Source organism: Anopheles moucheti, chromosome 2 (genome assembly GCF_943734755.1).
Source record: "Anopheles moucheti chromosome 2, idAnoMoucSN_F20_07, whole genome shotgun sequence".
Classification (NCBI taxonomy): domain Eukaryota; kingdom Metazoa; phylum Arthropoda; class Insecta; order Diptera; family Culicidae; genus Anopheles; species Anopheles moucheti.
In genome coordinates this window covers 74414801-74439542 of record NC_069140.1, presented here as the reverse complement: position 1 = coordinate 74439542, position 24742 = coordinate 74414801, and the positions used below count along the sequence as shown (strand labels likewise).

At 47.6% G+C, this 24742-nt stretch overlaps 6 protein-coding genes across 7 annotated transcripts; 1 reads left to right on the top strand and 5 right to left on the bottom strand.

Moving 5' to 3' along the window:
• Positions 1-252: 252 nt before the first annotated feature.
• Positions 253-4521, bottom strand: LOC128299050 (uncharacterized). Its single transcript, XM_053034898.1, has 5 exons — positions 2905-4521; positions 1068-2273; positions 705-908; positions 424-630; positions 253-345 (listed from the first exon to the last, which is right to left on the bottom strand). Exons 1-5 carry the CDS (start codon positions 4519-4521, stop codon positions 253-255), a joined length of 3327 nt encoding a protein of 1108 aa, XP_052890858.1.
• A 2704-nt stretch (positions 4522-7225) lies between these two features.
• LOC128299034 (high mobility group protein DSP1-like) lies at positions 7226-8583 on the bottom strand. Its single transcript, XM_053034873.1, has 2 exons — positions 8466-8583; positions 7226-8239 (listed from the first exon to the last, which is right to left on the bottom strand). Exon 2 carries the CDS (start codon positions 8141-8143, stop codon positions 7280-7282), a length of 864 nt encoding a protein of 287 aa, XP_052890833.1. The 5' UTR covers positions 8144-8239; positions 8466-8583; the 3' UTR covers positions 7226-7279.
• A 540-nt stretch (positions 8584-9123) lies between these two features.
• LOC128298561 (uncharacterized) lies at positions 9124-11458 on the bottom strand. The gene is made up of 4 exons (XM_053034328.1): positions 11231-11458; positions 9966-11162; positions 9694-9897; positions 9124-9626 (listed from the first exon to the last, which is right to left on the bottom strand). The coding sequence occupies exons 1-4, from the start codon at positions 11456-11458 to the stop codon at positions 9327-9329; spliced, it is 1929 nt and encodes a 642-aa protein (XP_052890288.1). The 3' UTR covers positions 9124-9326.
• Positions 11459-11913: 455 nt separating this feature from the next.
• LOC128298388 (dynein regulatory complex subunit 6-like) lies at positions 11914-14255 on the bottom strand. The gene is made up of 4 exons (XM_053034139.1): positions 14040-14255; positions 12477-13973; positions 12191-12397; positions 11914-12071 (listed from the first exon to the last, which is right to left on the bottom strand). Exons 1-4 carry the CDS (start codon positions 14253-14255, stop codon positions 11979-11981), a joined length of 2013 nt encoding a protein of 670 aa, XP_052890099.1. The 3' UTR covers positions 11914-11978.
• A 1558-nt stretch (positions 14256-15813) lies between these two features.
• Positions 15814-17443, top strand: LOC128310218 (28S ribosomal protein S31, mitochondrial). Its single transcript, XM_053046805.1, has 2 exons — positions 15814-15917; positions 16009-17443. The coding sequence occupies exons 1-2, from the start codon at positions 15886-15888 to the stop codon at positions 17150-17152; spliced, it is 1176 nt and encodes a 391-aa protein (XP_052902765.1). The 5' UTR covers positions 15814-15885; the 3' UTR covers positions 17153-17443.
• Positions 17444-17500: 57 nt separating this feature from the next.
• Positions 17501-24231, bottom strand: LOC128310217 (E3 ubiquitin-protein ligase mind-bomb). 2 transcript variants are annotated; one of them, XM_053046804.1, is made up of 7 exons: positions 23583-24231; positions 21168-22160; positions 20324-20437; positions 19199-20263; positions 18765-19132; positions 17999-18674; positions 17501-17915 (listed from the first exon to the last, which is right to left on the bottom strand). In XM_053046804.1, the coding sequence occupies exons 1-7, from the start codon at positions 23733-23735 to the stop codon at positions 17775-17777; spliced, it is 3510 nt and encodes a 1169-aa protein (XP_052902764.1). In that variant the 5' UTR covers positions 23736-24231; the 3' UTR covers positions 17501-17774. The 2 variants fall into 2 exon arrangements, with proteins under 2 accessions (XP_052902764.1, XP_052902763.1); XM_053046803.1 differs by having other exon boundaries at positions 17999-19132; positions 20330-20437.
• Positions 24232-24742: the final 511 nt, after the last annotated feature.

Here is a 24742-nt window from a genome sequence, read left to right as displayed (position 1 = left end):
AATGATTTGATTAAATTTGATTGTTATATGAAATTAATTATTAAATAATCATTATAAATTGCAATCAGAGATAAAAATATGCTTGTTTTAAGGAAAAAACGACAACGGAAAACTAAAACCGGAAATACTTTTAAAGAATGATTGTATTCATTATAAAATATTCAGAAGTACATAACATTTCCTCGCATAATATTATTTTTGTTATCCATAACTTAAATATTAAATAAAAAAAAACAATTAAAAATATTATTCCTATGATTTGTAAACCTGCCGCATGGTGGGTATTTTCGCTAAGCGTTCTGCAATGTCTGGCGGCAGCTTGAAGCACCCTCTCACGTACAGATACTAGAAGAAGAGAATGAAAGCAAACAAATAAACTTTCACTCTTGCAACAGCTTAACAGCTGCCATCTTTTTTGCTTACCTTTAAATTTTTGCAACACGCCACCAAATACTCCAGACAGTGTTCCGTCAGCAGCGGGCAGTTGGCTAACTTAAGCGTGCTGATGCGTTTCAGCTGTATGGCGATCATCTTCACACAGTTATCGTTGATGTTGGGACACTCGCTGAGATCCAGATACTCTAGCGCCGGGCACGACGATACCAACCGCTCAATGCCGGCCTCGGAAATCTAAGAAAAATCCAAACCGATCGAGTTAGATCTACCCAAAGCCTTATCCACCATTGAGCGTGTAGCAAACTCACCTGGTGACACCGCGATAGGCTAAGTTCCTTCAGCTCGGTAAACCGGAATCCATAACGTAGCGCAAAATCTGTCATGCGATAGCAACCGGACACCTTCAGTACGCGCAGCTTCTTCAAACGATCGATCGCGAACGTTTCCTCCACGTCCCAGATTGAGAACGTTTTCTCGGGCAGATCGATCCCGGTAAAGCCAGCATCCGTCAGCTTCAGTTGAGAGGAGCGAGATGAGGAAGAGAAAGAAGAAAACACGTTTAGAAACGTCACGTTTCTTTCGAAAATCCCTCGCTTCTCCCTAGGGGGGAGAGATGTTGCTGTTTGAGGTGTTAATTACATGAACAACACGGTTAGTAAGTTAGTGAGTACCTTCGTGCTACGTTCAATGTTTAAATGCTCCAGATTAACAAGATTGCAGAAGATGTACTGCGCGGACCAGTCGGTCATGCAGGTCGACGAGCCACCGATGTTCAACACGGTGAGGTTGGGAAAGTTTGCACCAATCTTCACCACACACTCCTCGTCCAGTGTGTCCAGCAGCTCCAGGTGGAGTTCCTTCAAGATCGCCCGATTGCTGAACGCTGCCCCATCGATGATGCCGTGCTTAGACATCCGAATGCAGTTGGAAAGGTTGAGGGTTTCCAGGTGCTGGAGTTTAAAGATTTGCTTGATGCCGTAGTCCGAGATGCCCCAGCAACCGGTCATGACGAGCACCCGTAGCCCGGCTATGTGGCGCACGATCTGCTCCACACAGAAGTCCGTTATGCCCGTCGAGCTGGTCACGTCCAGAAAGCGAAGATTCGTCTGCCTTCGGAATAGATCGATGATGGCCGGTTCCCGGGCAGGCATCTTCTCGAGGTAGGTAAGGCTTAGCTCGTCCAACAGCAAACCCGCTGCGTCTGCCAGCCCTCGGAGAAAAATGTCATCCACTGGAATGCCGCTGATATTAACCGAACGCAGCACGTACTGTCTGCGCACGATGAACTTCTGGATGCAGCTCAGCAGGAACATCTTCCGACCGGTTTCCACCTGCCGGAAGCAGTTGGAAAAGTCAACCCGCGTCAGGTTCGGCATCATTTCCACCATCGATTCGAACTGTAGCTGGCTGAAGTTGTTCTTCGCCAGCGAGAGTGCCTCCACGCGCGGAAAATCGATCGTGTACAGCCCGTTGTCGAAGAACTTCCACGTGCGGAACAGATCGTCCCGCAGCAGATCGCACTCCACAAACCGTGCCACGCGCAGATTGGGCATGTGCTTGAAGAGCGAGATCACGCGCTCCCTCCAGATCATGCACTTCTCGAACGTGATCTCGCGCACGAACGGTCCATAGTTCTGCCAGAACTTGCTCTGCACGTTCAGCTTCACCCGGGACAGCTTGATCAGCGGGTATTTCCGATCGGCAAGGATGAGATTCATCACCGGTGGTTTGAAGTCATCGAAATCTACACCGACCAGATGCAGCACCATCTGCTCAGCGAACCGGCAGTACTTGGACGCTTCGTACCAACGGCTGCACACGAAACATGCCGATCGTCGATCACTTGGGGTGAGATACTTAAAGATCTGTACAACCAGCTAGAGGATGAGATGTGCATGGAATGAGTCCAATACTGGTGCTCCGCAGAAATCCTTCGACAAAAAACAATGCTTCAACTTACTTCAACCGGGAGCAGCTCAAACTGGGGCCGAAATATTGGCAACGGTTTTCTGTGGTAGCGCATCCTTGATCACGCTCCGTTTGGCGGGTACTGAGCAGCGTGTGCGATCATCGGTTAAATAATATCTGTCTCGTGGTTCGCCGACGAACGGTCGGCTCGGATCGAACAAGGAAGCCAAAATGCCGTCATGGGCCGACGCCGTACGATCGCGGGCATAAGAAAAAAAACAACAGACATCCAATCGAGGAAAGCAAGTGATCGTGCAAATGAACTGATGGCATGTTTGAAATTGCCATTTGCGTGTTGAGATGCCGGTTCAGGGGAGGCAGGCCACAGAAAGCGAACTATCTTTGTTTTCGTTGTATCGCGGCGCCTATTTTGAGGATCCACCTTGGCAGTGACAGTGCGGATGAAATGCCGTAACGGTGGTTGGTGGCTTTCCCTTTTCAAGCAAATCCCATCGCGCGCGAAGTATTTTAAGTAGTGTGCATTACCAACGAGGAATTAAAGTACGCAAACCAATCAACAAACATGTTCCACTCGCTTACCTTGGCACAGGACTGGAGATTCAAGTTGCGGAGTTCCTGCGAGTAGCAGCACAGATACTGTAGCGAGGTGTCCGTAATGGTCGCATTGCTATCCAGATCGAGTACTTGCAGGTTTTTGAACATCAGCACCAGATAGTACATCGTGTAGTCACTGAGCGTGTTCAGCAGTGAAAAGTACACCTCGTCCACCAGGCGTGGACGCTTCCCAATAATGCCCACACGCATGCCATAGTCGGAGATCCGCTCGCAGCTCGACACGTCCAGCACCCGGAGATGCTGCAAGGTGTGCAGATCTTGCACACCTTCGTCCGAGAGTAACCAGCACCGGCGCAACTTCAACACCTGCAGCAGCGGGCAGCTCTCCACGATCAGCTGCAGGCACACATCGTTCACACCGATCGACGAGGTCAGATCGAGATGGGTGAGGCGCGTTTGTACGCTGAAAAACTTCAAAATTCCCGGCTCCTTCAGCGGTATGCGGTCGGTGTACGTCACGGTGAAGTGCGTCAGGTACAGCCCATTCATCTCCGCCAGCAGATGCCACGCGACGTCATCGAAGCAGGGAATGTCGCTGATGTTCAGGGCCCTCATAATGTTACGGTTTTTGCTGACCAAGCGCATCACGCGCGATATCATGGTCATGCGGCGCGCAAGGTACAGATTGATGAAGCAGTTCGACACATCGATCGACTCCAGGGCCGGGGCGGCTTCAATAAATCGCTCAAAATGATACTCGTTGTAGTAGTCGCACGCCGCCAGCGAAAGATGCTTCAGATGGGGCAGCGTGAAAGGGAACATCGGTTCATCCGTGCTGTAGTCGAGCGTCCAGTGCTTGAACAGCTCGTCGCACTGCATCAGCTCAAGCCGCTCGAGCATCGGCAAATTCTTCATGATCGTGATGAATTTCTTCTTCCTTATCAAGCAACACCGCAACGTCAGCTCGCGTATGTACATCCCATTATTCAGCCAAAAGTCACTGTGCTTGGTAAACTCCACGAACGTGAACGTCAGGTACGGGTAGGTTCGCATCGGGTTGGAGAAATATTTGATCGGCCCATCCTCATCGTTAAACTCGATCCGATCGAAGTTAAAGTACATCCGGCGCTGGAACGGTTCGTAGTAGTGTGCGGCCTCGAACCATCGACGGCAGGTTTCGCTCGCCGCCAGCCGATCGCTCGCGTTGATCTGTTTGAAAATCTTCAGTATCAACTCCATTGGCAGCAGGTCGTACCGTGCGGTAAACCGACCCTCGCAGCTGAACGGTTCCATCCAGTCGCAGTACTGCACCGGCAGCTGCACGTTCTCCTCCACCGTCGGTTTCCACTGCACGCTCGGAAAGAGCGTGAAAACACTATCCCTTTTACGCTTTTCCACCGCCATTTCCACCTTTGGATCGGGCTTCTTTTTGGACGACCCGGAGGACGAAGGGCCCGATTTTGCGCCACTGCCAGTGCTGGATTTTCGATCACTCTTGCTCGCTTTTCCATCGCCCGTCTCAGCGTTCCTCGCAATCGGTTGATCGAGTGATTTTGATCGAGCAAGCACCCTGTCCGGGTTGCCCTTCGAAGGGGCTTTACGCGCGGGCAGGAACACACTCACAGGGCACACAAAATCCATCGCGTCTTGATGCATTGGCGGACGAGATGAGTGCGATGGGCTGTGCTGAACTGAATTGCCCAACGCTCCGGCCAGCGGTTGACTATTATTTAAGATCCTTTTTTTCTTCTCTCCCCGATTCCGTTCGGATCGAACCGAACACTTGGCCGATCGGATCGGCAAGTGAATTATGCAATCGCTTTTGCGCTGCTATCGAGCATATGCTATCGTGATAATCTGCCGAAAGGAAAGCAAAAGTGTTTACGAACGATGGTGAATCGGGTGGCGAAACCGATGCGTTTGTTTTGCGCCACCATTGCAGTACTTTATTTAAGGGTTAGTTGAACGATCATAATACATGCGATTGCATACTGTCGGGGAAATAAATGAGCAAGGCTCCTGAGGTTGATAGATTTTTTTGTGATAAGTGAAAAGTAAACGATCGGTGTTCAAATAATTTAAGTTGTGAATTGTTCAAATTCTAATAGAACTTGATTATTACTGCTTTGATTTTAATATTCTCTTTTATACACAGTGTCTCAGCGTCTAAGAATGCTAGTAAATTGTTATCACTTTAACAACCACTATTGATTGATAATTTCATATCGCTACAAGAGGCAATTTCTAAGTCTAAAATCATGAAAGTATATCGTACCGACACCTCGATGAGGGAGGAAACGAAAAACATTCCAAATGATCCTAAATGTCTTTCACCGGAGGACAATTCCCAGCATTTTTATGGTCAAGTATAGTCAACCCAGTAGTAATCAGTTGTTTACCGACTTAACCTTTTCGAAGGTGGGCACGGGCTAGGGTGTATTTAACACATGCACCGAAGCTTTCCCCAAGCTAAAACAGCCATGTAGCTGAGCTTTCCGCTACCTTTTATGCACTGCTACTAATAAGTCCTCCAGATCAATATTTTATATTCACAGACAGTCTCAGCACTGTCGAAGCACTAAAATCTGTTGAGGCTGTAAAGAGCTCTGATTACTTTATCTGAAAAATCATGGGCATACTAAGCTCGCTGTATAGCAAAGCATTTCGAATATCGCTTATTTGGTTACCTGCACTTGGCGCAAATTTCCGGAAATGACAAAGCAAATCTTTTGGCCTCGTTTGAGACCTGAGGGCTTTTGAGGGCAACTTTTTTGAGAGGTCGTTTACACCGCTGGCCGAGCATGTGGCATGACAATGAGCTCGGGAGGTTCCTGTATTCAATATAACCACAGGTATCCCTGGGTCCCTGGTTTAACAGGCTTCCGGTAGGTCGTGCATTCATTCGTATGATGTCTAGACTCATGTCGAACCATTATGCAAAGAATGCGCACCTTCAACGTATAGGCAAGTCCAACTCCAAGGTTTGTCGATATCGATCACATGCTCTGGTCAAGTGGAGAATTCGATGCCGCAAGACCCGGACTTCTAGCAGTCGTTCGGGGATCAGGAAGATCCTCTGCTGTGCTAATTCACAACATTCTAGGTCAGAAGACCTGCGTGTACGCACGGATTATGTTCGACTTCGCCAAAGCGATCAGAATTACCCAATGATTCTCTCCCCCTCCCCAATCCTAGTACGGACTATCGTTTGTTCTTGTTTGTTTTTCCTGTTGTTTAGTCCTTGTTACAGATGTTTGTTAAGTGTTTTTTGTTATCATTCCGGATATACGTTCTATTCTAACTCCGTGATCCTCTCTGTGCTAAGACGCTGTACTGCACTCTTATCCGCTCGGTGCTCGAGTACGCCAGTGTCATTTGGAGGCCTACCACCACTAGCACGTCTTGAGTCTATCCAGCGAAAGTTTACTCGCTTTGCTCTGAACAGCAGGAATAATCACTTAGGGATACTTCGGCGGTCTCTCCCACAATGGTTAAGACGAACGCTGCTATGACGCAGTCCAGTATGCTCTTTGCTACGGATACATTATATACTTATCTGGGGATATCAGCCCTCACGGACAACAACAAAGATGAGACCATCAAGTTTATATCAAGGAAGCACGTGACCACACCGACTATCCATCACCGAAGACAGGAAAAGCGAGAAAAGTCACTTGAAGCCCGAGGGAAAGGAGGGAGAAGACTATGAGATGTCTACCGAGTCCATCCGGGATAAGCTGCATCCTAATGGTGGGAGAAGGCGTTGTCTCTCCACCATATAGCAATATATGAACTTGTTGAAATACCAGAGATTAAATATAGTTTATAAAATATTCGGCCTGGCCGATCTACCGATAGTCGAATAAAAACAACCACTATTTTTAAATTACTTTTCTTTTACTTCAGGTTGATTTATTGGAACATTTCAAAATTTCCTTTCAAGATGCAGAAATAAATCCCATTTGTGTGGACTGGGAATCTGTAAAGCATAAATTGTTTATAATAAACGATGCACTTTACCAAATCATCTTTCTATTTTTGTCTTTCCTACTGCCATCTGCTTCTCTCTCTCTCTCTCTCTCTCTCTCTCTCTCTCTCTCACTACTTTGGAATTATATTGTACTTGGATTAGAGTTCATTTCTTTTGAAATTTAGTGTACTTTTCTTTTTTTTCTTTTGTTTCACCGATGTTGTAATTTCACCGATTTTTTACTACTTTCAACGATTTTACAGCGCAATATGTTCTTCCTGAAAATGATTCTCGTCGTTGTAGCCTGTCATGGGTTGTTGTACATGTTATAAATAAATATATTCGTACATTGAGTACTACTTTTACATACATTACTCACTATCGCCCTCATGGGCATCCTCCTCGTTGTCATCCTCATAGTGCGTCCACCTACTGCTCATGATGCAGTGGAAGTTCCGCCTGTTGCAACTTCAGCTTATACGCGGCCAGCTCCTGGTGATATTTTTGCCAGTCCATTTCACACATTTTCACATATTTCTGCTTCTCTTCCGCATCCATCCCTGTCCACTTTCGGCCAAGCACCTTCATGATGTCGCCCAAGCCATATTCGGGATTCAACGCCTTCACTTTGCCCCGTTCATCGTGGCAGAACCTGAGATATGGCGTAATCGGACGCTTCGGTGCGTTGGGATCCTTAAACTTCCTGCGCTGTTTGCGCGGTCTTGGTACGGCATCCGGCGTGGCTACATAGCTCTGCATTTCGAGCGCGTACCGAACCTTATCCTTTGCAGCCATGTCGCGGAAAACTTGCTTGTCGTTGTCCAACATCGTTTTCCAGCAATCGGCACAGTTGCGGGATAGTTCGGTCAAATAGACCAGCTGCGCCGGTTGTTTGTTGCGAAGCTCTTTATACCAGGCTTGCACGAAATACGCGTACGCTGTGATGGGTCCCCTTGGTTTTTTGTTTTGGACCGTACCGGTACCGGTGGCCGTTTCGTTTGGAATAACATTAGTCTCAGCATTCGTTTGACTTGTTACTGCTGTTACTGCTTGATGCTGCTGAGTTTGTTGTTGCTGGATGTTGCCATGCGCGATCTGGCCATCCGGATACCACCACTGGACATTGGGCACGGTGCTGTACATGACCGGGGAAATAGTGGGCACGGTGCTGGACATCATGGCGATTTGCTGCTGTTGTTGCTGTACTGGGACTAGATGCTGCACTAGGGCCGCATGCTGCTGGATGAGCTGCTGGGGCTGGTACTGGTTTATGAGATACTGATTGTACTGCATTTTCTGCTGTTCTGTTCACGGGATGCCAACCGGCCACTAGACGTTGTTTTCAAGCGTACTACGAGCACTGTGACGATGTTCCGACGTCTTCCTTTGCTGCTAGCCGACACAAAACACGTGGTACGCGCGCAATGGCGGCAATCGTACACACGCACACAAGGAACATTGGAATCAGATAAAGTAAGAGAGTGAGAGAGAGAGAGAGAAAGAGAGAGAGAGAGAGAGAGAGAGAGAGAGAGAGAGAGAATGAGTGGTATTAAAGTGTTGGTGAGAACGAAACAGTTGGTGTTAGTGCGACGGTGTCCTCCGGGGGCTTTAGTACCTAGCAAGTCCGCACACAGGAGATATCATCAATACCAATACCCGGCGGAATGTGTCTCCTTCCACAACTGTTGTGCTTATTACTTTACCCACACAGTCTAAACTGTTACACACTCGAAACTACGCTTTTTAAATGCAATTTATCAAAATAGTGAACTGTAGTGAGTTTGGAAAAGTGGAGAACTGTGCTCGTCTGTCGGTTGACGGTACTGCAGTCCGTACTGTTGGCCGGATGTTTTCTGTCAATTCGCGTTTGACAGCTTCCGAAATAAAGACATTCGGCATGATCAATTGTTTTTTTTGCTGTCATGGAATGGATTTGTTTTAATGAAAGACAAAATTGTGCGTAAACATGCGTTATTTGGCGTGTGAATTATTGGCGTCCTTTGACGAAAAGTTTTCGAGATCTGTCGCTGCACAACCACTACACTACTCAAACGTCCTCGTGCTTTCTCTTCTTATATAATTATATCCTCTCTTCGAACTATGCAGTGGTAAGTGGCTTAAAAATTGCTGATGATATGGAGTATGAATGGAACCGTGCTACGGTATTACATTGTACACAGCAGGATTTTGTATATATACTGTTCTTTATTTTTCATTTCAAACACATTTTCTTTGTACTTTCTGGATATCAAACGGGTTGTTCTACCCTCCAGAATTGGCAAGTTGAGATAGAGCTGATTGACTTTCGGCGTTTTGATAAGGCTCATTCCGACATACCTGCAAATGAGAGTAATGGAACAGCATTTCATATACTGCAGTGCACGTGCAACACAACATAAAGTACACTGAACACTGGACACCTGAACATTGGACATTAGGAGCTTGACAGCCTACAGATTCCACAGCACAACGACGACTAACACTTAGGTATATTACGTAAGGTGGCTATTTTCCTCAACCGTTCCGGTGCATCCTTCGGTATTTTGTTGCAACTGCGTATGTACAAATAGCGGATCACTTTCGCATACTGCACAAGCGAATCCACACTCGCACCCGTTATCAGGGGCAGCCGGACAAGCTTCAAGGAGCGCAACCGCAAAAGATTTTTCGCAAGCGCTTCTACACAGCGGTCATTGACGTGAAAGCAGTCACTCAAATCTATTTGCTCCAGTGCAGGACAATTGAGGGACATTGCTTCAATACCTGCCTCAGAAATCTACAAAAAAAAAAACAAAACATAAACTTTTATCAACACTAGACGACCTGAATGCCGTACTACTTACCTGAACGCAGTGGGCAAGGTTAAGTTCACGCAACTCTCGAAATCGGAATGAGTGTGTCAGTGTGAAGTCGGTCACTTTGAAGCATCCGGACAGCTGAAGCTCCTGCAGACTGCGCAGTTCGCTGATCGAGAACGTTGACTGTGTGTCCCAGATTTCGATCACCGCCACTGGAAGGTTCTCCCCGGTTAGGCCTGCATCAGATATCTGTTTGTGACGCAGAGAAGACATCTTAAATTCTCTACTTATGATGGAATCAAATTATAGGAACGAACCTTGACGCATCCGTTCAGTCGCAGAGTTCGTAAACACTTTAGATAGCAGAAGAGAAACTGTACCGATGTGTCGTTCATGCAATCCGAACCGCAGAAATCAATCACGGTGAGATTAAGCAGCGTTAGGCAAATCTTCAGGATCACACTGTCCGTCAACCCGGGCAGCATGCTCAGATACAGTTGGCTCATACCATCCCGCCGTCGGTCTACGATTGCCTTCATGAAGCCTCGATCACTGATCTTATCGCAGTCGGATAGATCGAGCACCTGCAACCGGTCCAACTGGTAGATCGATTCGACACCAAAATCCGTCAGTAGCCAGCATCCGTTCAGCTTGAGCGTTTTCAGCAACCGAAGTGAAGTGGATATTTCAATCAGAGCAAAATCGGTGAGGTTCAAGAACGAGGAGAGATCCAGATGGACGATGGCCGACTGGCAGCGCAGTATATCAATAATGCCCGGATCCTTAATCGGTGCCCGTTCGAAAAACGACAAGCTCATATGGCTCAGCGTCATGTTGTCGATCTCCGCAAACTGCTTCAGAAACAGATCATCATACATAGTGTAGCTGAAGTCGACCGATTGTAGCTTCTTTTTGCGCATCTTCATGATCGCCAGTATGGTGGTGAGTATTTTCACACGCGTCGGTGCATCAATCTGCTTGAGACATTTGGATATTTCCAGCGCACTTATGTTGGGTCCCATCGCGACAAGATAGTGGAGATGTTCCACCGTAAACGCGTTGCTTTTGCGCAGTGCCAGCTTGCGCAAGCAACGACACACAGGCTCGATCCGTTTCATCTCGACCGGTGTCCACGTTTTGAAGAACTCGTCCGCTTCTTCCAGTGCTAGACACTCCAGGAAGGGCAACCGTTTCAGTATCATCGTGAGCTTGGACTTCGTCAGCGTGATGCAGTTGCAGAACGTGATCTCGCGGATGTACTCGCCGAACACATCCCAGAACTCGCTGTACCCGTTGAAATGGACCCGTGTGAGTTTGATGTTGGAAAAGTGCCGGAAGCTGCCCAGGAACAGAGCTATCGGATGTGTACCATCGCAGATGCTCACTTCCTCGAAGTGGAAGCACACCTCGTCGAGAAACTCCCGATAGCCCATTGCATCGAACCAACGTTTGCACGTGAGAGCCGCCGAGTCGCGATCTACCGAGTTGAGAAAGCGGAATATGTTCAGCAGGATCTGCAACGGGAGAGGAAGTCATTTCTACATACAAACCAGATCGGGCATAGATGTTCGCATGTTCTTACCTCCATTGGAAGATTGTCAAATCCGGTCCGAACACGAGATCCCTTCAGGTTGATGTAAAACACATCATCGTGAAAGGGAAACTCACGATCGTCGACTTCCTCGATCGGGTCCTCCGCCTCAATCTCATCCTCTTCACTTTCATCCTCCTCATCGTAGTCGTCGAATTGCTCACCATGCCCGAACCCATAGTAGTGCAGGTTGAACCAACTCTCTATAGACATCTCCATCCTTTGCCACAAAAACAGGAAATTGTTCTTACGAGATCGCGATGAGGAGAGTGTACAGCTTGTCCGAATGAAAGTCACAACCGTTCTGCCAATCATTTCCGCCTGCGGTCATCGTTCGAACAAACGCTTGATCGGGGTCTATAATTACACATACACGATCACGCCGCAAGATATCCCGATCGTGCGGGCTTTTACATGTCCGAGACATTGACATTGCAGTGGAGGAAGAAGCGCATGCGCGAAAGCATCGCAACTGATCAGCATTTTGCGTAAGGATAGAATTTGTTTACAAACAATACACCTTCCCGGCCCGTGGTCAGTGGTCGATCACCATCGATCTCCGCCTCATGCATCGCGGAATGTCGTGACGAGTGTCGTAACAAGCTTCACGATGCGGCTTACTAATGCAACATTCATTGTTTTGGTTTTAAAATAGGAATCACTTGATCCTGGGTTTTATTGTTGTTGTGGTTAGCAGAAAAAATAGTACGTTCTTACACTCTAAGACACGCCCAACTCCCTACCACTCAACATAGACCGCTTTCAGCGATGGAAGGTGCGCGAGGCGCTCACGAGGTTTTTTCAGCCGGCGACAACCGCTTACGTGAAGAAACTGTAGGAAAACTTCAAGCGCATGAGGAAATTTGTGGCCAGAGCGGCTGTAAGCAGCCATACACGGATACACGGACGAAACGGCGCACTAGGACGCTACACTACGGGTACGAAGCTTACCTTCAAGTAGCTACAGTTTCGTCCGATTATCTCCAGGCAGGCGTTCGTTAGCAGCGGACACTTGTTCACCTTCAGGTTACGCAGTCGCTTTAGGTTAGACGTTAGCATCTCGATGCAGTTATCGTTCACCAGCGGGCACTCGCTGATGTCGATGAATTCCAGTGCCCTTGCACTTTGGCTCAGAACGGCGATACCGTTTTCTGATATCTGCAATGTTAAGCAAAACAGTAACAAACTTAATCATTCCCCAACAAGCACAAAAGGAAAAAGAAACACGCTTCGTCACCTGATAACACCGTGCCATATGGAGTTCCTTCAGTTCGGCCAACTTGAAGGCGTTCTGTAGCGAGAGATCCGATATACGATAGCAGCCGATCAGGTTGAGAACGCGCAGTTTGAACAGACGATCGAGCGGGAACGTTTCTTCGTGATCCCAGGTGATCTGCGGTTTGACGGGCAGATCAATCCCGGTCAGGCCGGAATCGGTTAGTTTCGTGCAGCAGTACAGATGCAGCTGTTTCAGGGACACCAGGTAATAGTTGATGTACTGCATGGTGGCGTCCGTTGCCGCGTTGGGGCTGTTGCTTAAATCGAGCACCTGCAGCATCTCATAGTTTAGCGTCACCTGGATCAACGAGTAATCGCTCAGGGTGGGTAGTTCACACAGGTACAGTTCCTTCAGATTTTTCACCTTCCGTCCTATTACGCCATGGTACATGGCACGGTCGGAGATACGGTAGCAGTTCGATAGATCCAGCACCTCCAGATGCTCGAGATTAACAATGTTCATAATGCCTTCATCCGTCACCAGTATGCACCGTCGCAGTTTGAGTGTTTTTAGCTTCGGCAAGCAGGTGGTGATCAGCTCCATTACCTCATCAGTAATACCGAGCGAAGAGGTTAGATCCAGATGCACCATGTGGGTCTGTCGCACAAGGAAGCTAATAAATCCGGGCGCCTTTATCGGATGCCGGCCGACCTTCCACTCGAGGTCCTGTGTGATGTTCAGATCGGGCTGACGACGCAGCAGATCGATGATCGCGGCCGGAATCTTATCGCAGAACGTCATGCTGAACGTTTCCAGACTCAACCCATCGATCATGGACAGTGTGCTGAGACAGATGTCATCAATCGCTAGCGTTCCATTGAACTTGAGCGTCTGCAGCTGGAACTGGTGCATATTGATGAAGCGCATTATATGCTCCACCATCGCGACCCGCCGATGGGAAGCGATCATCTTGAAGCAGTTCGAAAGGTCCAAATGCGCAATATTCGGAGCGAGCGTCATCAGCTTGTTAAAGTGCAGCTCGTCCAAGAAGTCATTGTTCGTAAGCGACACGTCTTGCAGGTCCGGCAGAACAAAGTGAGATTCGCAGCAGCTGTTGCGCTTCTCGAAATACCACGAACGAAACAGTTCGTCGCACTGCTCTATTTTGAGCAGGCGCAGATTTGGCACGTTCTCCAAGATGTACAGCAGCTCCGTATCCTTGATCAGACAGTTCTTTATCGTGAGCTCGATCACATGATCTCCAAACAGCGGCCAGAACTGGCTGTTGCCGTAGAAGGTGCACGACTTGATGGCGATTCGCGGGAAAATGCGGAACGCACCGAGAAAGTTCTTGATCGGGGGCTCGTAGTCGGTGAAGTTGACGTTGGTAAACTTGTAGATGATGCGCTGGCTAAATGGAAGATAATAGTGGGCCGCTTCCATCCACCGGTGACACGTTTGACCACAGGCTAGTCGATCATCGACGGAGATTTGTTTCATTACTTTTAACAGCAGCTGTAGGGCATCGTAACAATTATTTACAACTTCACAGCACACAAACGGAGCGAAAACACAACTCACCTCCATGGGTAGATAGTTGAAGCCGGTGAATATCTCGGGCTCGGGAGTTGGTTCTTTTGGAGCAATTTTGGGCAACTCCTTCGTAACCTCCTCGATACCATTTGTATGCACCGGCTCAATATTTTGCTTGGTAAAGGGTAGGGTAAGCATTTCAACTACCGGTGCCGGAGGTTCGACAGGAGTGTTGTGGTTTTTTGCAATGAAGAAATCCATCATTTCTGCTTCAACTGTGCTAGAGAGATTGTTGGGCAACGTCCTAATCGATGGAACTCACTCAATTGACTGGCTCTAGGCTAGCCGCAATCGTCCGCAAACTGTAACCATCGGAAGGCATCCCGAGCTTCCACGGCGAGTTGTACGGTGTACGCTTAAAAATAAACCGGTTAAACGGAACAGACGAAAGCGGTGATTTGTTGTTTGCGTGGTACGCTGCCAAAAAAGCGAAATCTAGCGAATGTAAAAGCTCCGACTGATGGGGGACCGACTTGCCGGGGTGATTGCGTCGTTCGCACATTACATGGCTTTTGGACGTGCGGAACAGCGTGGCGCGTAGTGAAAATAACACCACAGTTTCGCCTGTTGTCGATTACATTTCAGTTAGAATGTTACCATGGGTGGTTACACTTAGCAAGTGGCTTCCTTTCCTTTCTTTGTATGGTCCTAAATGGTGCGTGATATTCGTTGAATTAGTTAAAAGTATAATTTTAGCCAGTCAACTATCTGAAATTATTGGTCAATATTGGAACCGATTGTATAGCAGTCTTTGTTTCATTATTAATAGTAAGATGTAATTTTACTTTCAAAGTAAGCGGACCCGCTTGAGTTCTATTTATGTGTTGGTTTTCCCAGTCCATGTTTTCCACACAACCAAACGGTCAAAAAATGGATTGATTTGTCAAATTTGAATTTGACAACACGCATTGACACCAATCAGCAGAAGTTGCCCTGGCAGCACAATTGTACTGATAGCGCACCGGTTAGAGCAATTGCAATTGTACGATTAGGGGTACGAAGAAGAAGATCTATCCGTACAATTCAGATTGACAGCTCGGATGCTTCCCCCAAGGTTCATAATGATTATTATTTCTCAAGGTTATTAAATATTAATTAAAATTATTTTTTATTGTTTTTTTTGTTTACAATTTTTATTTCACTACAATGTTTTTATATTACAATACATTACCGCACAATCTTTAAAATAGTTCTAGTCAGGCATTCTGACCGAAACTGGAACACACGATCGGAACATCCTATCACGATGAACGCAGGATGATGATGATGATGCCCACCGGAATGATCATCTACTTCCAGTATTGCATTGTCCTCGTCCTCGATGTTTGTCCGTGTGTCGATATCGTCTTCCTGCGATTGCTGCTGGTTCCTGCAGTGTGTCCCTTCTGTGCCATCTGGAAATATAGTTATGGTACATGTTTAATAGAAACTGTAACTTTTTCAACAGTTCCAGCTAATGTATGTAATAAGTACTTACTTGAAGGTGTATATTCCTTGCACAATCTTTGGTCAGTTGTTCTGTTCTCTTTGATAAACTTTTCACAAACTGCAACTACTTGGAACAAACGTAGAGTGAAACCTGAAGCCAAACAACGCAAGGTACAAAGCCACACAAGCCAATGATACGATGACGAGCTGGGTGATACACACGCTCGCGACCACGCACATATCTACATACGGGAAGCATAGGCTGATCGGTTTGACAGCTAGCCTATTCGTACAATTGTGCCGCCAGGGTGTGAAAATTGTAAACAAACCCACGAGTTGTTGATGATCGCACGGCCGGTGTTGTTACTGCGGGAGAATAGTATCTTTAAAAACTAACTTTAGAACAATGTTCCAGATAGCTCGTGCACCTTTATTTAGGTAAGGACTACAAGTTTTGTTTCGTTTACATTGTCCACTAATCGTTTTCTTTCCTATTGGCATATTGGTGGCGTGTATTTTGTTTGGTCAGATTACATAAGACACAAAGCATCCGGCTTTTGTTGTCCTGCAATGGGTTTTCGTCCGATTCAAACGCACCGGGTGATGGAAGCGATAAACCAAAGTCACCACCAGCTCCGGCACGCCGAACCGAAAAGAGTGAAAATGAAGGAAAGAAATCATCTGATGCCCTAAACCGGCTGAACGAGCTGCTCGCCATGATGAACACCGAGAGTGAGTTGAAGCTCGTCAAGAAGGTGGATCTGCCGCGCCCAAAATCGAGGAAATCAAAGGAGAAAAAAGCCGACTCGGACTCGGACTCGGACGATGAGGAGCGCCCGAAAGATCTCGCACAGGCAACGCGCAATGTAGCCACCGCCCTTGGGGGTGATGCGAAACGCACTGAATCGGAGCTGCTTTCAAAGCTGCTTGGGACGACAGTGTCTTCCGCCGCTGGCGAGAGTAATCTGACGGACATCATTACGGGCATGATCGTTGATAAAAACAAAAAGAAACAACAAACCGAAAGTGATCCGACGCGAAGCACCTTGGTGAAGAAATCGATCGATTCAAAGCGAGGAAAGCAATATCGTCCCACAGATGATGGGGACCAGTCACGCAGCGCTGCCTCACCAAAGGAACGGTACGAACGAAAGCGTATCAGCCCGAAACAATCACCACAAACGCCCGGCGGACCGGGAAGTGTGAAACTGTTCGAGGAAGAACCGTTGGGTATTTTCACGGATCTTGCTTCGCTGAAGGAAAGTCCGGACAAGCTCCGTACCTGGGAGAAGCTCAGCGAACGGGAGCTACGGTTAGCCGTTACACACCCACCGTCTAATTACTTCCAAAAGATGGCACTCTGGACCGAACAGGGAAAACTGTGGAAGTTCCCCATCAACAATGAACAGGGCCGGGAGGCGGAGGCGAAGGTTGCATTTACCGAGCACGTCTTCCTGGAGGAATATCTGGAACCGTGGTGCCCCAAGAAGGGTCCGATCCGACACTTTATGGAGCTGGTGTGTGTTGGGCTGTCGAAAAATCATTACATCACGGCACAGGAAAAGCGTGACCACATCTGCTGGTTCCGGGATTACTTCGAGCAGAAGAAGGAAATACTGAAGGACATCATCGTTGCGGAGAGCGGTGGTAAGACGAAAGAGATTGAACAATAAATCTATAAGTAGCGGCGTAGCATTTGAAACACATACTAACACACAGGGTTTGTGTTACTTTTTCTCCGAAAGTTGTAACTACAACGATTTATTCTGTTGTATTTCTATCGCTGAACAACTCGTCTACGTGGAACAGCCAGTGAGTACGCCAAGCAATATACGTTCAACATATAGTAAATGCGTATGCCGTAACATGCTTGCCGGTCTTTGCCCTACAGATCGACCACATTGCGATCGCGTGTCTTTTGTTCTGTTTATAATTAACGATCCTACATATGGTGCGTAGCAGTAGAAAGTATTTTAAAATAAAAAAAAACCGCGAAACGTGCATTGTGCAAAAAAATGGAAGTAAAAATGCAGCCTATATAACACACTAAAGCTTTTCGTGTCGCAGTGCCTCACAAGCACAAGTAAATATCCTTGTTTGTGCACACCAAACCTGCAATATGTGCCAGGGGCTTTTTTGTGCAGAGGAAGACTAAAACATAAGAATGAATGTAAACTGATGTGCATATAGCTAGCTAACCCTAACTCTTCAACAGTAACAGTAAACTTAAAACTTATGAGTACTGCCGTTAATTAAATTCTACGTGGAATGGAATCTATCCCGCAACATTCCGGCTTAGAATAGAAGAATACGTTTCTCCACCGTCTTCCTACAGATTGGACAGCCGTCGATCTGATCGCCACACATCTGACACGTACCATGGCCGCACAGGAAAACCATATTTTTGATGCGATCGAAACAAACCGGGCACATTGTCTGTTGGGAGAAGAAGGAACGGATTGAATGCTAATGTTTCTAGCTCGACAATAGAACCTTCCGTGGAAGTTTGCAATACGAACCTGTTCCTTAATGTCCTGCAGTTGCTGTTGCAGCTTCTGAAAATCGTCCACCAGATTGAGATTGTTCGGTGCAACACCGGACGCAACCGAGGTATTGTTGGTGGTGGTCAGTGGCGTTGTGTTGTTGCTGCTGGAAGAACCACCTCCTCCTCCACCCGCCAGCAGTCCATTACTACTCAGGACACCAGCTGCCACGCCCGCCATTGAGCTGGCGTTCGGTGACATTGTGTTGTTCATGGCAACGCCAAGGCCTGCCTTGTTCGTACCCTGCAACAACTGCTGCTGTTGCGATGCGTTATGATTGTGCAGCAGATCCTTCTTGCTGTCGTCCACGTGATGCTGAATATTGATGACACTGCCCTGCCCGCCACTGCACACCGACAGCGGTACCATCTGTTCGAGCTGCGTACGACACTGGACGCATTTCTTCATAATCGGCGCACAATGCTCACACGCAACCATATGCCCGCAAGGTTTAAAGAACACCGACGCCTTCCGGTCGGAGCAAACGAGACACTCGTCGATCTTTTCGCGCGATAGCACCGACTCGCGACAGATCAAACACTTCTTGATCCGTGGTCCACAGTTTTCGCAGCACACGACGTGCCCGCACGGTTTAAACACCGTGTCACGTTTCTGGTCGGAACAGAGCAGACATTCGTCCAGCGGTCCGCTGCTGCCACCGACAGCACCACCACCTGCGCTAGCGCTGTGATTAACGCTCATGTTCGTATTCGCCTCGCCGGCCGCGCTCGGTTGGATTGACATTTTGCTCAAACCCATCAGCAGGGTAGCATCGATCTGTGCATGATTCAATCCACCGGTGCTGAGACCACTTGTGCCGGGATTGCAAGACGAGCCTGACGTCGAAGCGGTCGGTTCGCCGGCGTTCGTTCGGAGACCAGCTCTCATCACATTCGGCTGCATGCTAGTTCCAACACCAACTCCGCTTGCCGCGATCATGTCCATATCGTCCGTTTTCCGCTCGTTGTAACACTTGATCAATGTTTTGCATAGGTTCGGATCGGGACACAAGTCCAACGGTGTTTGCAGCTTGCGATTCTTCACCGTCAAATCAGCTCCGTTTGCTGCTAGAAAGCAGGCGATCGATGCCGACGCTTTTTTGTCCGTATTCTGGAATGTCAAATGGGCATCAAAATAATCGTTCATGTTACATATAAACTACGACTAAAAACTTACATTCCTCAGCCCCATAAGTATTTTTCCAAATCCTTCAACATCTTGCAGCTGGCGCAATTGCGACAGTGTGTGATGGCGCAGCGCCTCATGCAACGGTGTGTCGCCATCCTTGTCCAGAATGTTAAGATTGGCGCCTTCCCGCACAAGCAGCTTCACGATCTGCACGTGCTGCCGCTCGACCGCTAGATGCAGCGCCGTCTGCAGGTTCACATTCTGGCAGTCCATGTTTGCTTTGCCCATGCGGACGAGCAGTTCCGCGATCTCCACGTGATTGTTCAACGCAGCCAGATGCAGTGCCGTGTATCCGTCATCCTTTTTCTCCTCCACGATCCACAGGCGGTTCGTTTTTGTAAGCAAAACCTTCATCGCGCTAGGGTTTCCCTTCAGCGCCGCATGGTGCAATGCATTGAACCCATTATTATTGGTCAGCGTGATGTCCGCACCGTTATCAAGCAACAGCGCCAGCATATTGTCGTGCTCCTTCGAGATCGCATCGTGCAGTGGCGTATCGCCCTCCGAATCCTGCAAACTCGGATGACAGTTTAGCTCCAGCAGCGTCTTTACCACGTTAAAGTGCCCCTTGTTCACGGCAATGTGAAGCGCCGTTTGACGGCGTTTGTTGCGTGCGTTCAAATCAGCACCAGCCTTCGCTAGCATTCCCATAACGCCCGGTTCATCGCCGAACGCTGCATGATGGACGGCTCTATCGCCATCCTTATCTTCAATCTCCACGTCGGCGCTGTGTCGGAGCAGTATCTCGATCACCTCGAGGTGTCCGTTCTGGCTTGCTGCTTGCAGGGCCGTGTGTCCCGCAAACACACCGTTCACATCGACCTTCACGACCGGCTGTGTTTCGCCCATGCTGGAGGACGATGGTGTCACATTCTGCTCGGCAGTCGCACCGGTGAGAAACTTTTCCACCTTCGCTTTGTCCCCGTTGGCGGCGGCTTTTACCAGCTCTTCGGTGGTATCGCCCGAGGTGTGAGGTTCGAAAAGTTTCTTCAATATCGCCGACAGCCGTTCGCCGTTCGTTGTTACGGCAGTGGCACCATCGGAGGAGGAAGCCTTGCAAAACATTAAAAAGATCAGGATTAAAACAGGGAATTTATGCAATGTACTCAGAACACTTACAACTTTCGTCACGGCAAGGGGATTATAAGTCCAGGATGTGTTACAAACTTCCACCTTCAGATCGTTGTCATGATACACCTGTTGAACGCGGCCTACTTTTCCAAGTGTCTGTTTTAGGAATAAGAGCATATTTTAAATTAATTGTAGCCAAAGTCTTTTGGATGTTGTTGGCACCTAAATCTATGCACGCAAAGCTTACGGATTTATGGTAGCTGATAGTGCAGTAGTAGTAACTAGTGAAGGAAACTTGAAGGTGGAGAACGGTTGATTTGATCCGATCCAAGCGTTAAAATCTTAACCGAATCAATAATATGGGATCAAACGTTCATCTAAACATATAATCATTACCAAACAGTGTTTATTAATTTTCTCCCTGGCGTCACGCGTCAGCGGGATCACCTTTGTAGGGCAATCCCGTTCCTTTACGCTTCGGGATCACCGTTGTAAGGTGAAATAGGAAATAATGCTAAACAGTAAAGCGAAGTTGGAACCTGAACCGGCAAGAAAAAAGGGAAACGGGGCTCTTATAGAGTAAAATAATTCGATCCCAGATGAAAAATCATGACTGGTGGTTACGGTGACGTTAACACCAGATTTACTCGATCAGTTATTTTGACTGGAACGCTTTCTTTAATTCACATTAACTTATGGATCTGAACATTTGTAGCGTGGATATATAATTCATAAAACCACCATAAAAAAACATTAATCAGGACTAGACTTAAATCTTTTAAAGCTTGCATTTGTTTTAAAATATTGTTAAGATCGGTGACAAATTCCATTCAGAAATAACACATTAGTTTCATCTGAGCTTAACTGGGAAAGAAGCTAAACTTACCGGCACCATCGCCTCCGCCCATTCGCCATGACCGCGCTGCAGTATTTTGATACGTTCTAGATCGCTACATATCTTAACGAAATCACCAACCGCGAACTGTTGCGGCTGATTGTCGGTGAGCATCATCATCGGCGAGGACACGATCGTCAGCACGGTCGGATTAAACGTCCAACGGTGGGAGCTAGGATAGGCGACCACTATGTCGTGGTCCTCGTCAATGCCCACCACCGTACCGGTGGTGCTGAGACATTCGAACATCCCATCCGTCCATCCGCCGTGTCCGTGCTGTAGCGATTGTACGATCTCAATGTCAAGATCCACCGTCACCTGATCGCCGATCTGGAAGTTGTTCGGTGCCCGGCCTGGCCCGTACTCGCCCAACAGCGGCAGATGATCCCGGTACACGGTCATACCCTTTGCATCGTTCATTACCTTCAGATCGGCCATGCCCTCGAACCCGACGCGGTACAAATTTTTCGCCCCATTGTCCCACACAACGTACGCGGCCGACCGGGGTGATGCCGACGACCAGTCCTGAATTTCGTTCACCTTGCCGCGCCTTCCGTTGCCCCCGTCCTGGTCCTCCCACTGCCAGTCTACGCCGCGCACAACGCGCGAGCTCGGAAATATTCCCCGGACGGCAATCTTCTTCGACTTTCGACGCGGTTCCAGCAACGTTTTCTCACCACCCGGGGTGGTGATACGGTGGAACCGGTGCCGCAAATGGTGCTTGTCGCTGTGATAGCAGATCGAGCACAGATCGTAGTTGTTACATTCGGCACACTTCCAACGGATGCCGAATATGGGTTGCTGCCGGCACGTGTCACACATCGTACCCTCGTGCTTAATGCCCGTCGGTGCACTGTCCAGGATGCGCAGATCGTACGCACCGGCACACCGATAGTTGGCCGCGGTTCCATTATCCCAAACGACGACCACCTCCTCCTGGGACTCAAAGTTTCGCACCGTACCGACATGTCCCTCGCCACCGTCCTGCAATGAGTGAAAGTAAGCAATGAAACAGCGTTACTAATAGCAATCCAATGCCGGAAGAGAATCGCCCGATAGAGGAGTGTACGTAAACCTGCAAGCTGCTAGAAAAACCCAATCAAACTACAAGGCGGAAATATTTACTCCGCTTCATCCTTATCACCAGCAAGGCGTGATCTTGTACGCGATCTAAACAAATACCACGCGGCCGAAGGAGGCCGGGAGGGCGACATGTGATTTTTGTTGTGCATCATTTATGCCGGCGACGAGATGGACGTCGGCAGTAGATTGTTGTTATCATTTCCGAGGCACCAGACGATCGATCATCATGTCGTTTGATCGACATCAAACGGTAACGAAACCGGCATTTGCGTAAGTAAGAATCACGTTCCACTTATAAAGCCACATTTGGTGCTGGAATGGAGCCCAAGTGGATTGTAACGGAGAGAAGCTAATCACAAATTTGTATTGTTGTCTTTCCAGATTGCGAAGTGCGTCTTAGGACAATCCCACTCAACAGCTTATTGGTGTACAATAATCAATGCATCATTTTGTCGTAATTAAACCAAATCATTAAAGAGTCACGAGCTGGCTGGTATTGCAGACAGCAAGTCTGATGCGGAGGAGAGCATGAGAAAATTGGCCTCACTTGCGAGGGCCCGGCAATTGCACTTCTAATTAGCTTGCCGTTTACTAGACGAATCTCATCAGTCTGCCGTAGCGCTCAATGTCGCAAAAGGTTCCCTCCGACGAATTGTTTTCCGTGCAATCGTTGTTGTTGATTGATGAAATAATAAATTTTAAATTAACACACACTTCACTCACGGCCCAACACAGCAGCCGGACGCACACCAACACCACTTTGTGTTGAAGTTTTCTCGTGGCCTTCTTTGCTACTTCGTTCTTCGTGCGCTTGTTTCGCTTTGCAGCAGTCGAAAATCGGCCGTTTATCTTGTACATTATGTTTTTCTTCCCTTTTGTTGATGGCCTTCTTCATAAATCCCCGAGCGGATTCTGCTTCTTCCAGGATGTGAGAAAAAGATGATTCTCCCGTTGCCTTCCGTACGGAGGATGCAATGAAACCCACCATACCGTGCTGCCGTACTTATAGGCTTTCAAGCTAAAACGTACAAAATCGGATTTAATGTCGCTACCTGTGCAGTTCACAAGGGGCATACGTTTTCCATAACCACGCACATACCATACACAAGGGTGGGATGCGCATATTTTTGGATCTTCCTGCCTGGCGCTATTTTACGACTCAAATCGATGTTTCCGTGCGCGTTTCGGAACTATAATTTATTCCGAACAAAACGGTGCCTGCCCCTACTGCTGGTATGAATTCAGCTGTCCCGCTGGAGGAAGATTCGCTCCGGATGTCTGTCGGAATGTTCTCGCAAAAATGTATCACTGTCGCTTACTCACCTGTTTGCCCCATTTCCAGTCCGGTCCACGGATGACCCGTGATCCGACACCTTCCATCGTAAAGCGTGAAGGTCGTGCTGCGGCTGCAACATTCATTGGACCCGCCGGAACCAATTCCATGCTGGTTGTCGAGGAAGTACTACCACAGGCCATCGTTGTGTCCAGTGTGCATCGGAATTTGTGGACGCAATCCGGATCCGGAGGCTGCAGACTCTTTTGCCACCTTTCGATACACTCAATGAAGATCGAGCGAAGAAGGGCAGCAGCAACGCAGGGAATGGGTTTCCTTTCCTGCGTATGTTGCTGTTATGTGGCCTCACTTGCACCTTGCTACACGATTACTACTATTGCTCTTTAGAAGAGTGTTTTGTGAAATGTTTATACTTTTTACACAACTTTTCCCGTATTTCTCTAATGCAGTCCACTTTTCCCTGCCTGTACCTGTGTGTGCTACGTGTGTGTGTGTATGTGCGTTGGGAAAATAGTGTCAAAGCAACACCAATAGAACTTGAATTGTGCGAAGGGTGGTCTCTGCAACGTAGAAAGGAACGCAAACGCACAAACTACCATTCACGCTAATATCGTGCACGGCACCGATATTTCTACCCTTTCACTATATTGCACTAGTTTTACAATGATACAGCGCACTTTTTACCCCATATCCGGATGAGTTTCAGTGTTATTTCATTTAAAGTTTCACAGAAATGACCAATGCTTTGTAAAGCATATTTCGAACACGGTTGGAACGGACAGGAACGAGCGAACGAGAGTGAGTGAGCGAGAGAGATTGCAATGAAATAAAAAATCCACGAAGTTGACCGAAAACGGAGCGATCCAGCATGCCGAAGCTTGACAGCACTGCGCGAAACGTCAAATCGCTAGGTGCAAAACGGTTTGTTGTGAAATTCGAATTATTTTTCTGTAAATTTTATTTCATTTCTTTACTCAATGATTTGTTTCTTTAATTTATAAGTTTTGTAGGATATAAAATACATTAGATCGTTATCGTCGATAAATTTAACTAAGTTTGAACGAAGTGCAGTGTAAGAAAATGTATTTTTATAACATATTGTAATATTAAACAAAACATTTTTCTACAAACTTGTAGAGCGTGCACCATTCAAATAACTGTTTCAAAGTCGTTGAGTTTCAAAAATATG

What these genes read in the sequence shown, in the direction of transcription:
- LOC128299050 (XM_053034898.1), bottom strand. Translation starts at nt 4,521, where the DNA reads ATGGATTTTGTGTGCCCTGTGAGTGTGTTCCTGCCCGCGCGTAAAGCC. An exon ending in ATCTCCAGTCCTGTGCCAAG is followed by an intron (nt 2,274 to 2,904) that starts GTAAGCGAGTGG and finishes CTCATCCTCTAG; the next exon opens with CTGGTTGTACAGATCTTTAA. An exon ending in ACATTGAACGTAGCACGAAG is followed by an intron (nt 909 to 1,067) that starts GTACTCACTAAC and finishes TCTCAACTGAAG; the next exon opens with CTGACGGATGCTGGCTTTAC.
- LOC128299034 (XM_053034873.1), bottom strand. Translation starts at nt 8,143, where the DNA reads ATGCAGTACAATCAGTATCTCATAAACCAGTACCAGCCCCAGCAGCTC.
- LOC128298388 (XM_053034139.1), bottom strand. Translation starts at nt 14,255, where the DNA reads ATGATGGATTTCTTCATTGCAAAAAACCACAACACTCCTGTCGAACCT. An exon ending in ATATGGCACGGTGTTATCAG is followed by an intron (nt 12,398 to 12,476) that starts GTGACGAAGCGT and finishes TTAACATTGCAG; the next exon opens with ATATCAGAAAACGGTATCGC. An exon ending in GAAACTGTAGCTACTTGAAG is followed by an intron (nt 12,072 to 12,190) that starts GTAAGCTTCGTA and finishes GTTTTCCTACAG; the next exon opens with TTTCTTCACGTAAGCGGTTG.
- LOC128310218 (XM_053046805.1), top strand. Translation starts at nt 15,886, where the DNA reads ATGTTCCAGATAGCTCGTGCACCTTTATTTAG. An exon ending in GCTCGTGCACCTTTATTTAG is followed by an intron (nt 15,918 to 16,008) that starts GTAAGGACTACA and finishes TTGTTTGGTCAG; the next exon opens with ATTACATAAGACACAAAGCA.
- LOC128298561 (XM_053034328.1), bottom strand. Translation starts at nt 11,458, where the DNA reads ATGGAGATGTCTATAGAGAGTTGGTTCAACCTGCACTACTATGGGTTC. An exon ending in TTGACAATCTTCCAATGGAG is followed by an intron (nt 11,163 to 11,230) that starts GTAAGAACATGC and finishes CTCCCGTTGCAG; the next exon opens with ATCCTGCTGAACATATTCCG. An exon ending in GACTGAACGGATGCGTCAAG is followed by an intron (nt 9,898 to 9,965) that starts GTTCGTTCCTAT and finishes CGTCACAAACAG; the next exon opens with ATATCTGATGCAGGCCTAAC.
- LOC128310217 (XM_053046803.1), bottom strand. Translation starts at nt 23,735, where the DNA reads ATGGCCTGTGGTAGTACTTCCTCGACAACCAGCATGGAATTGGTTCCG. An exon ending in ACTGGAAATGGGGCAAACAG is followed by an intron (nt 22,161 to 23,582) that starts GTGAGTAAGCGA and finishes CACTCATTGCAG; the next exon opens with GACGGTGGCGAGGGACATGT. An exon ending in GGGCGGAGGCGATGGTGCCG is followed by an intron (nt 20,438 to 21,167) that starts GTAAGTTTAGCT and finishes TTCCTAAAACAG; the next exon opens with ACACTTGGAAAAGTAGGCCG.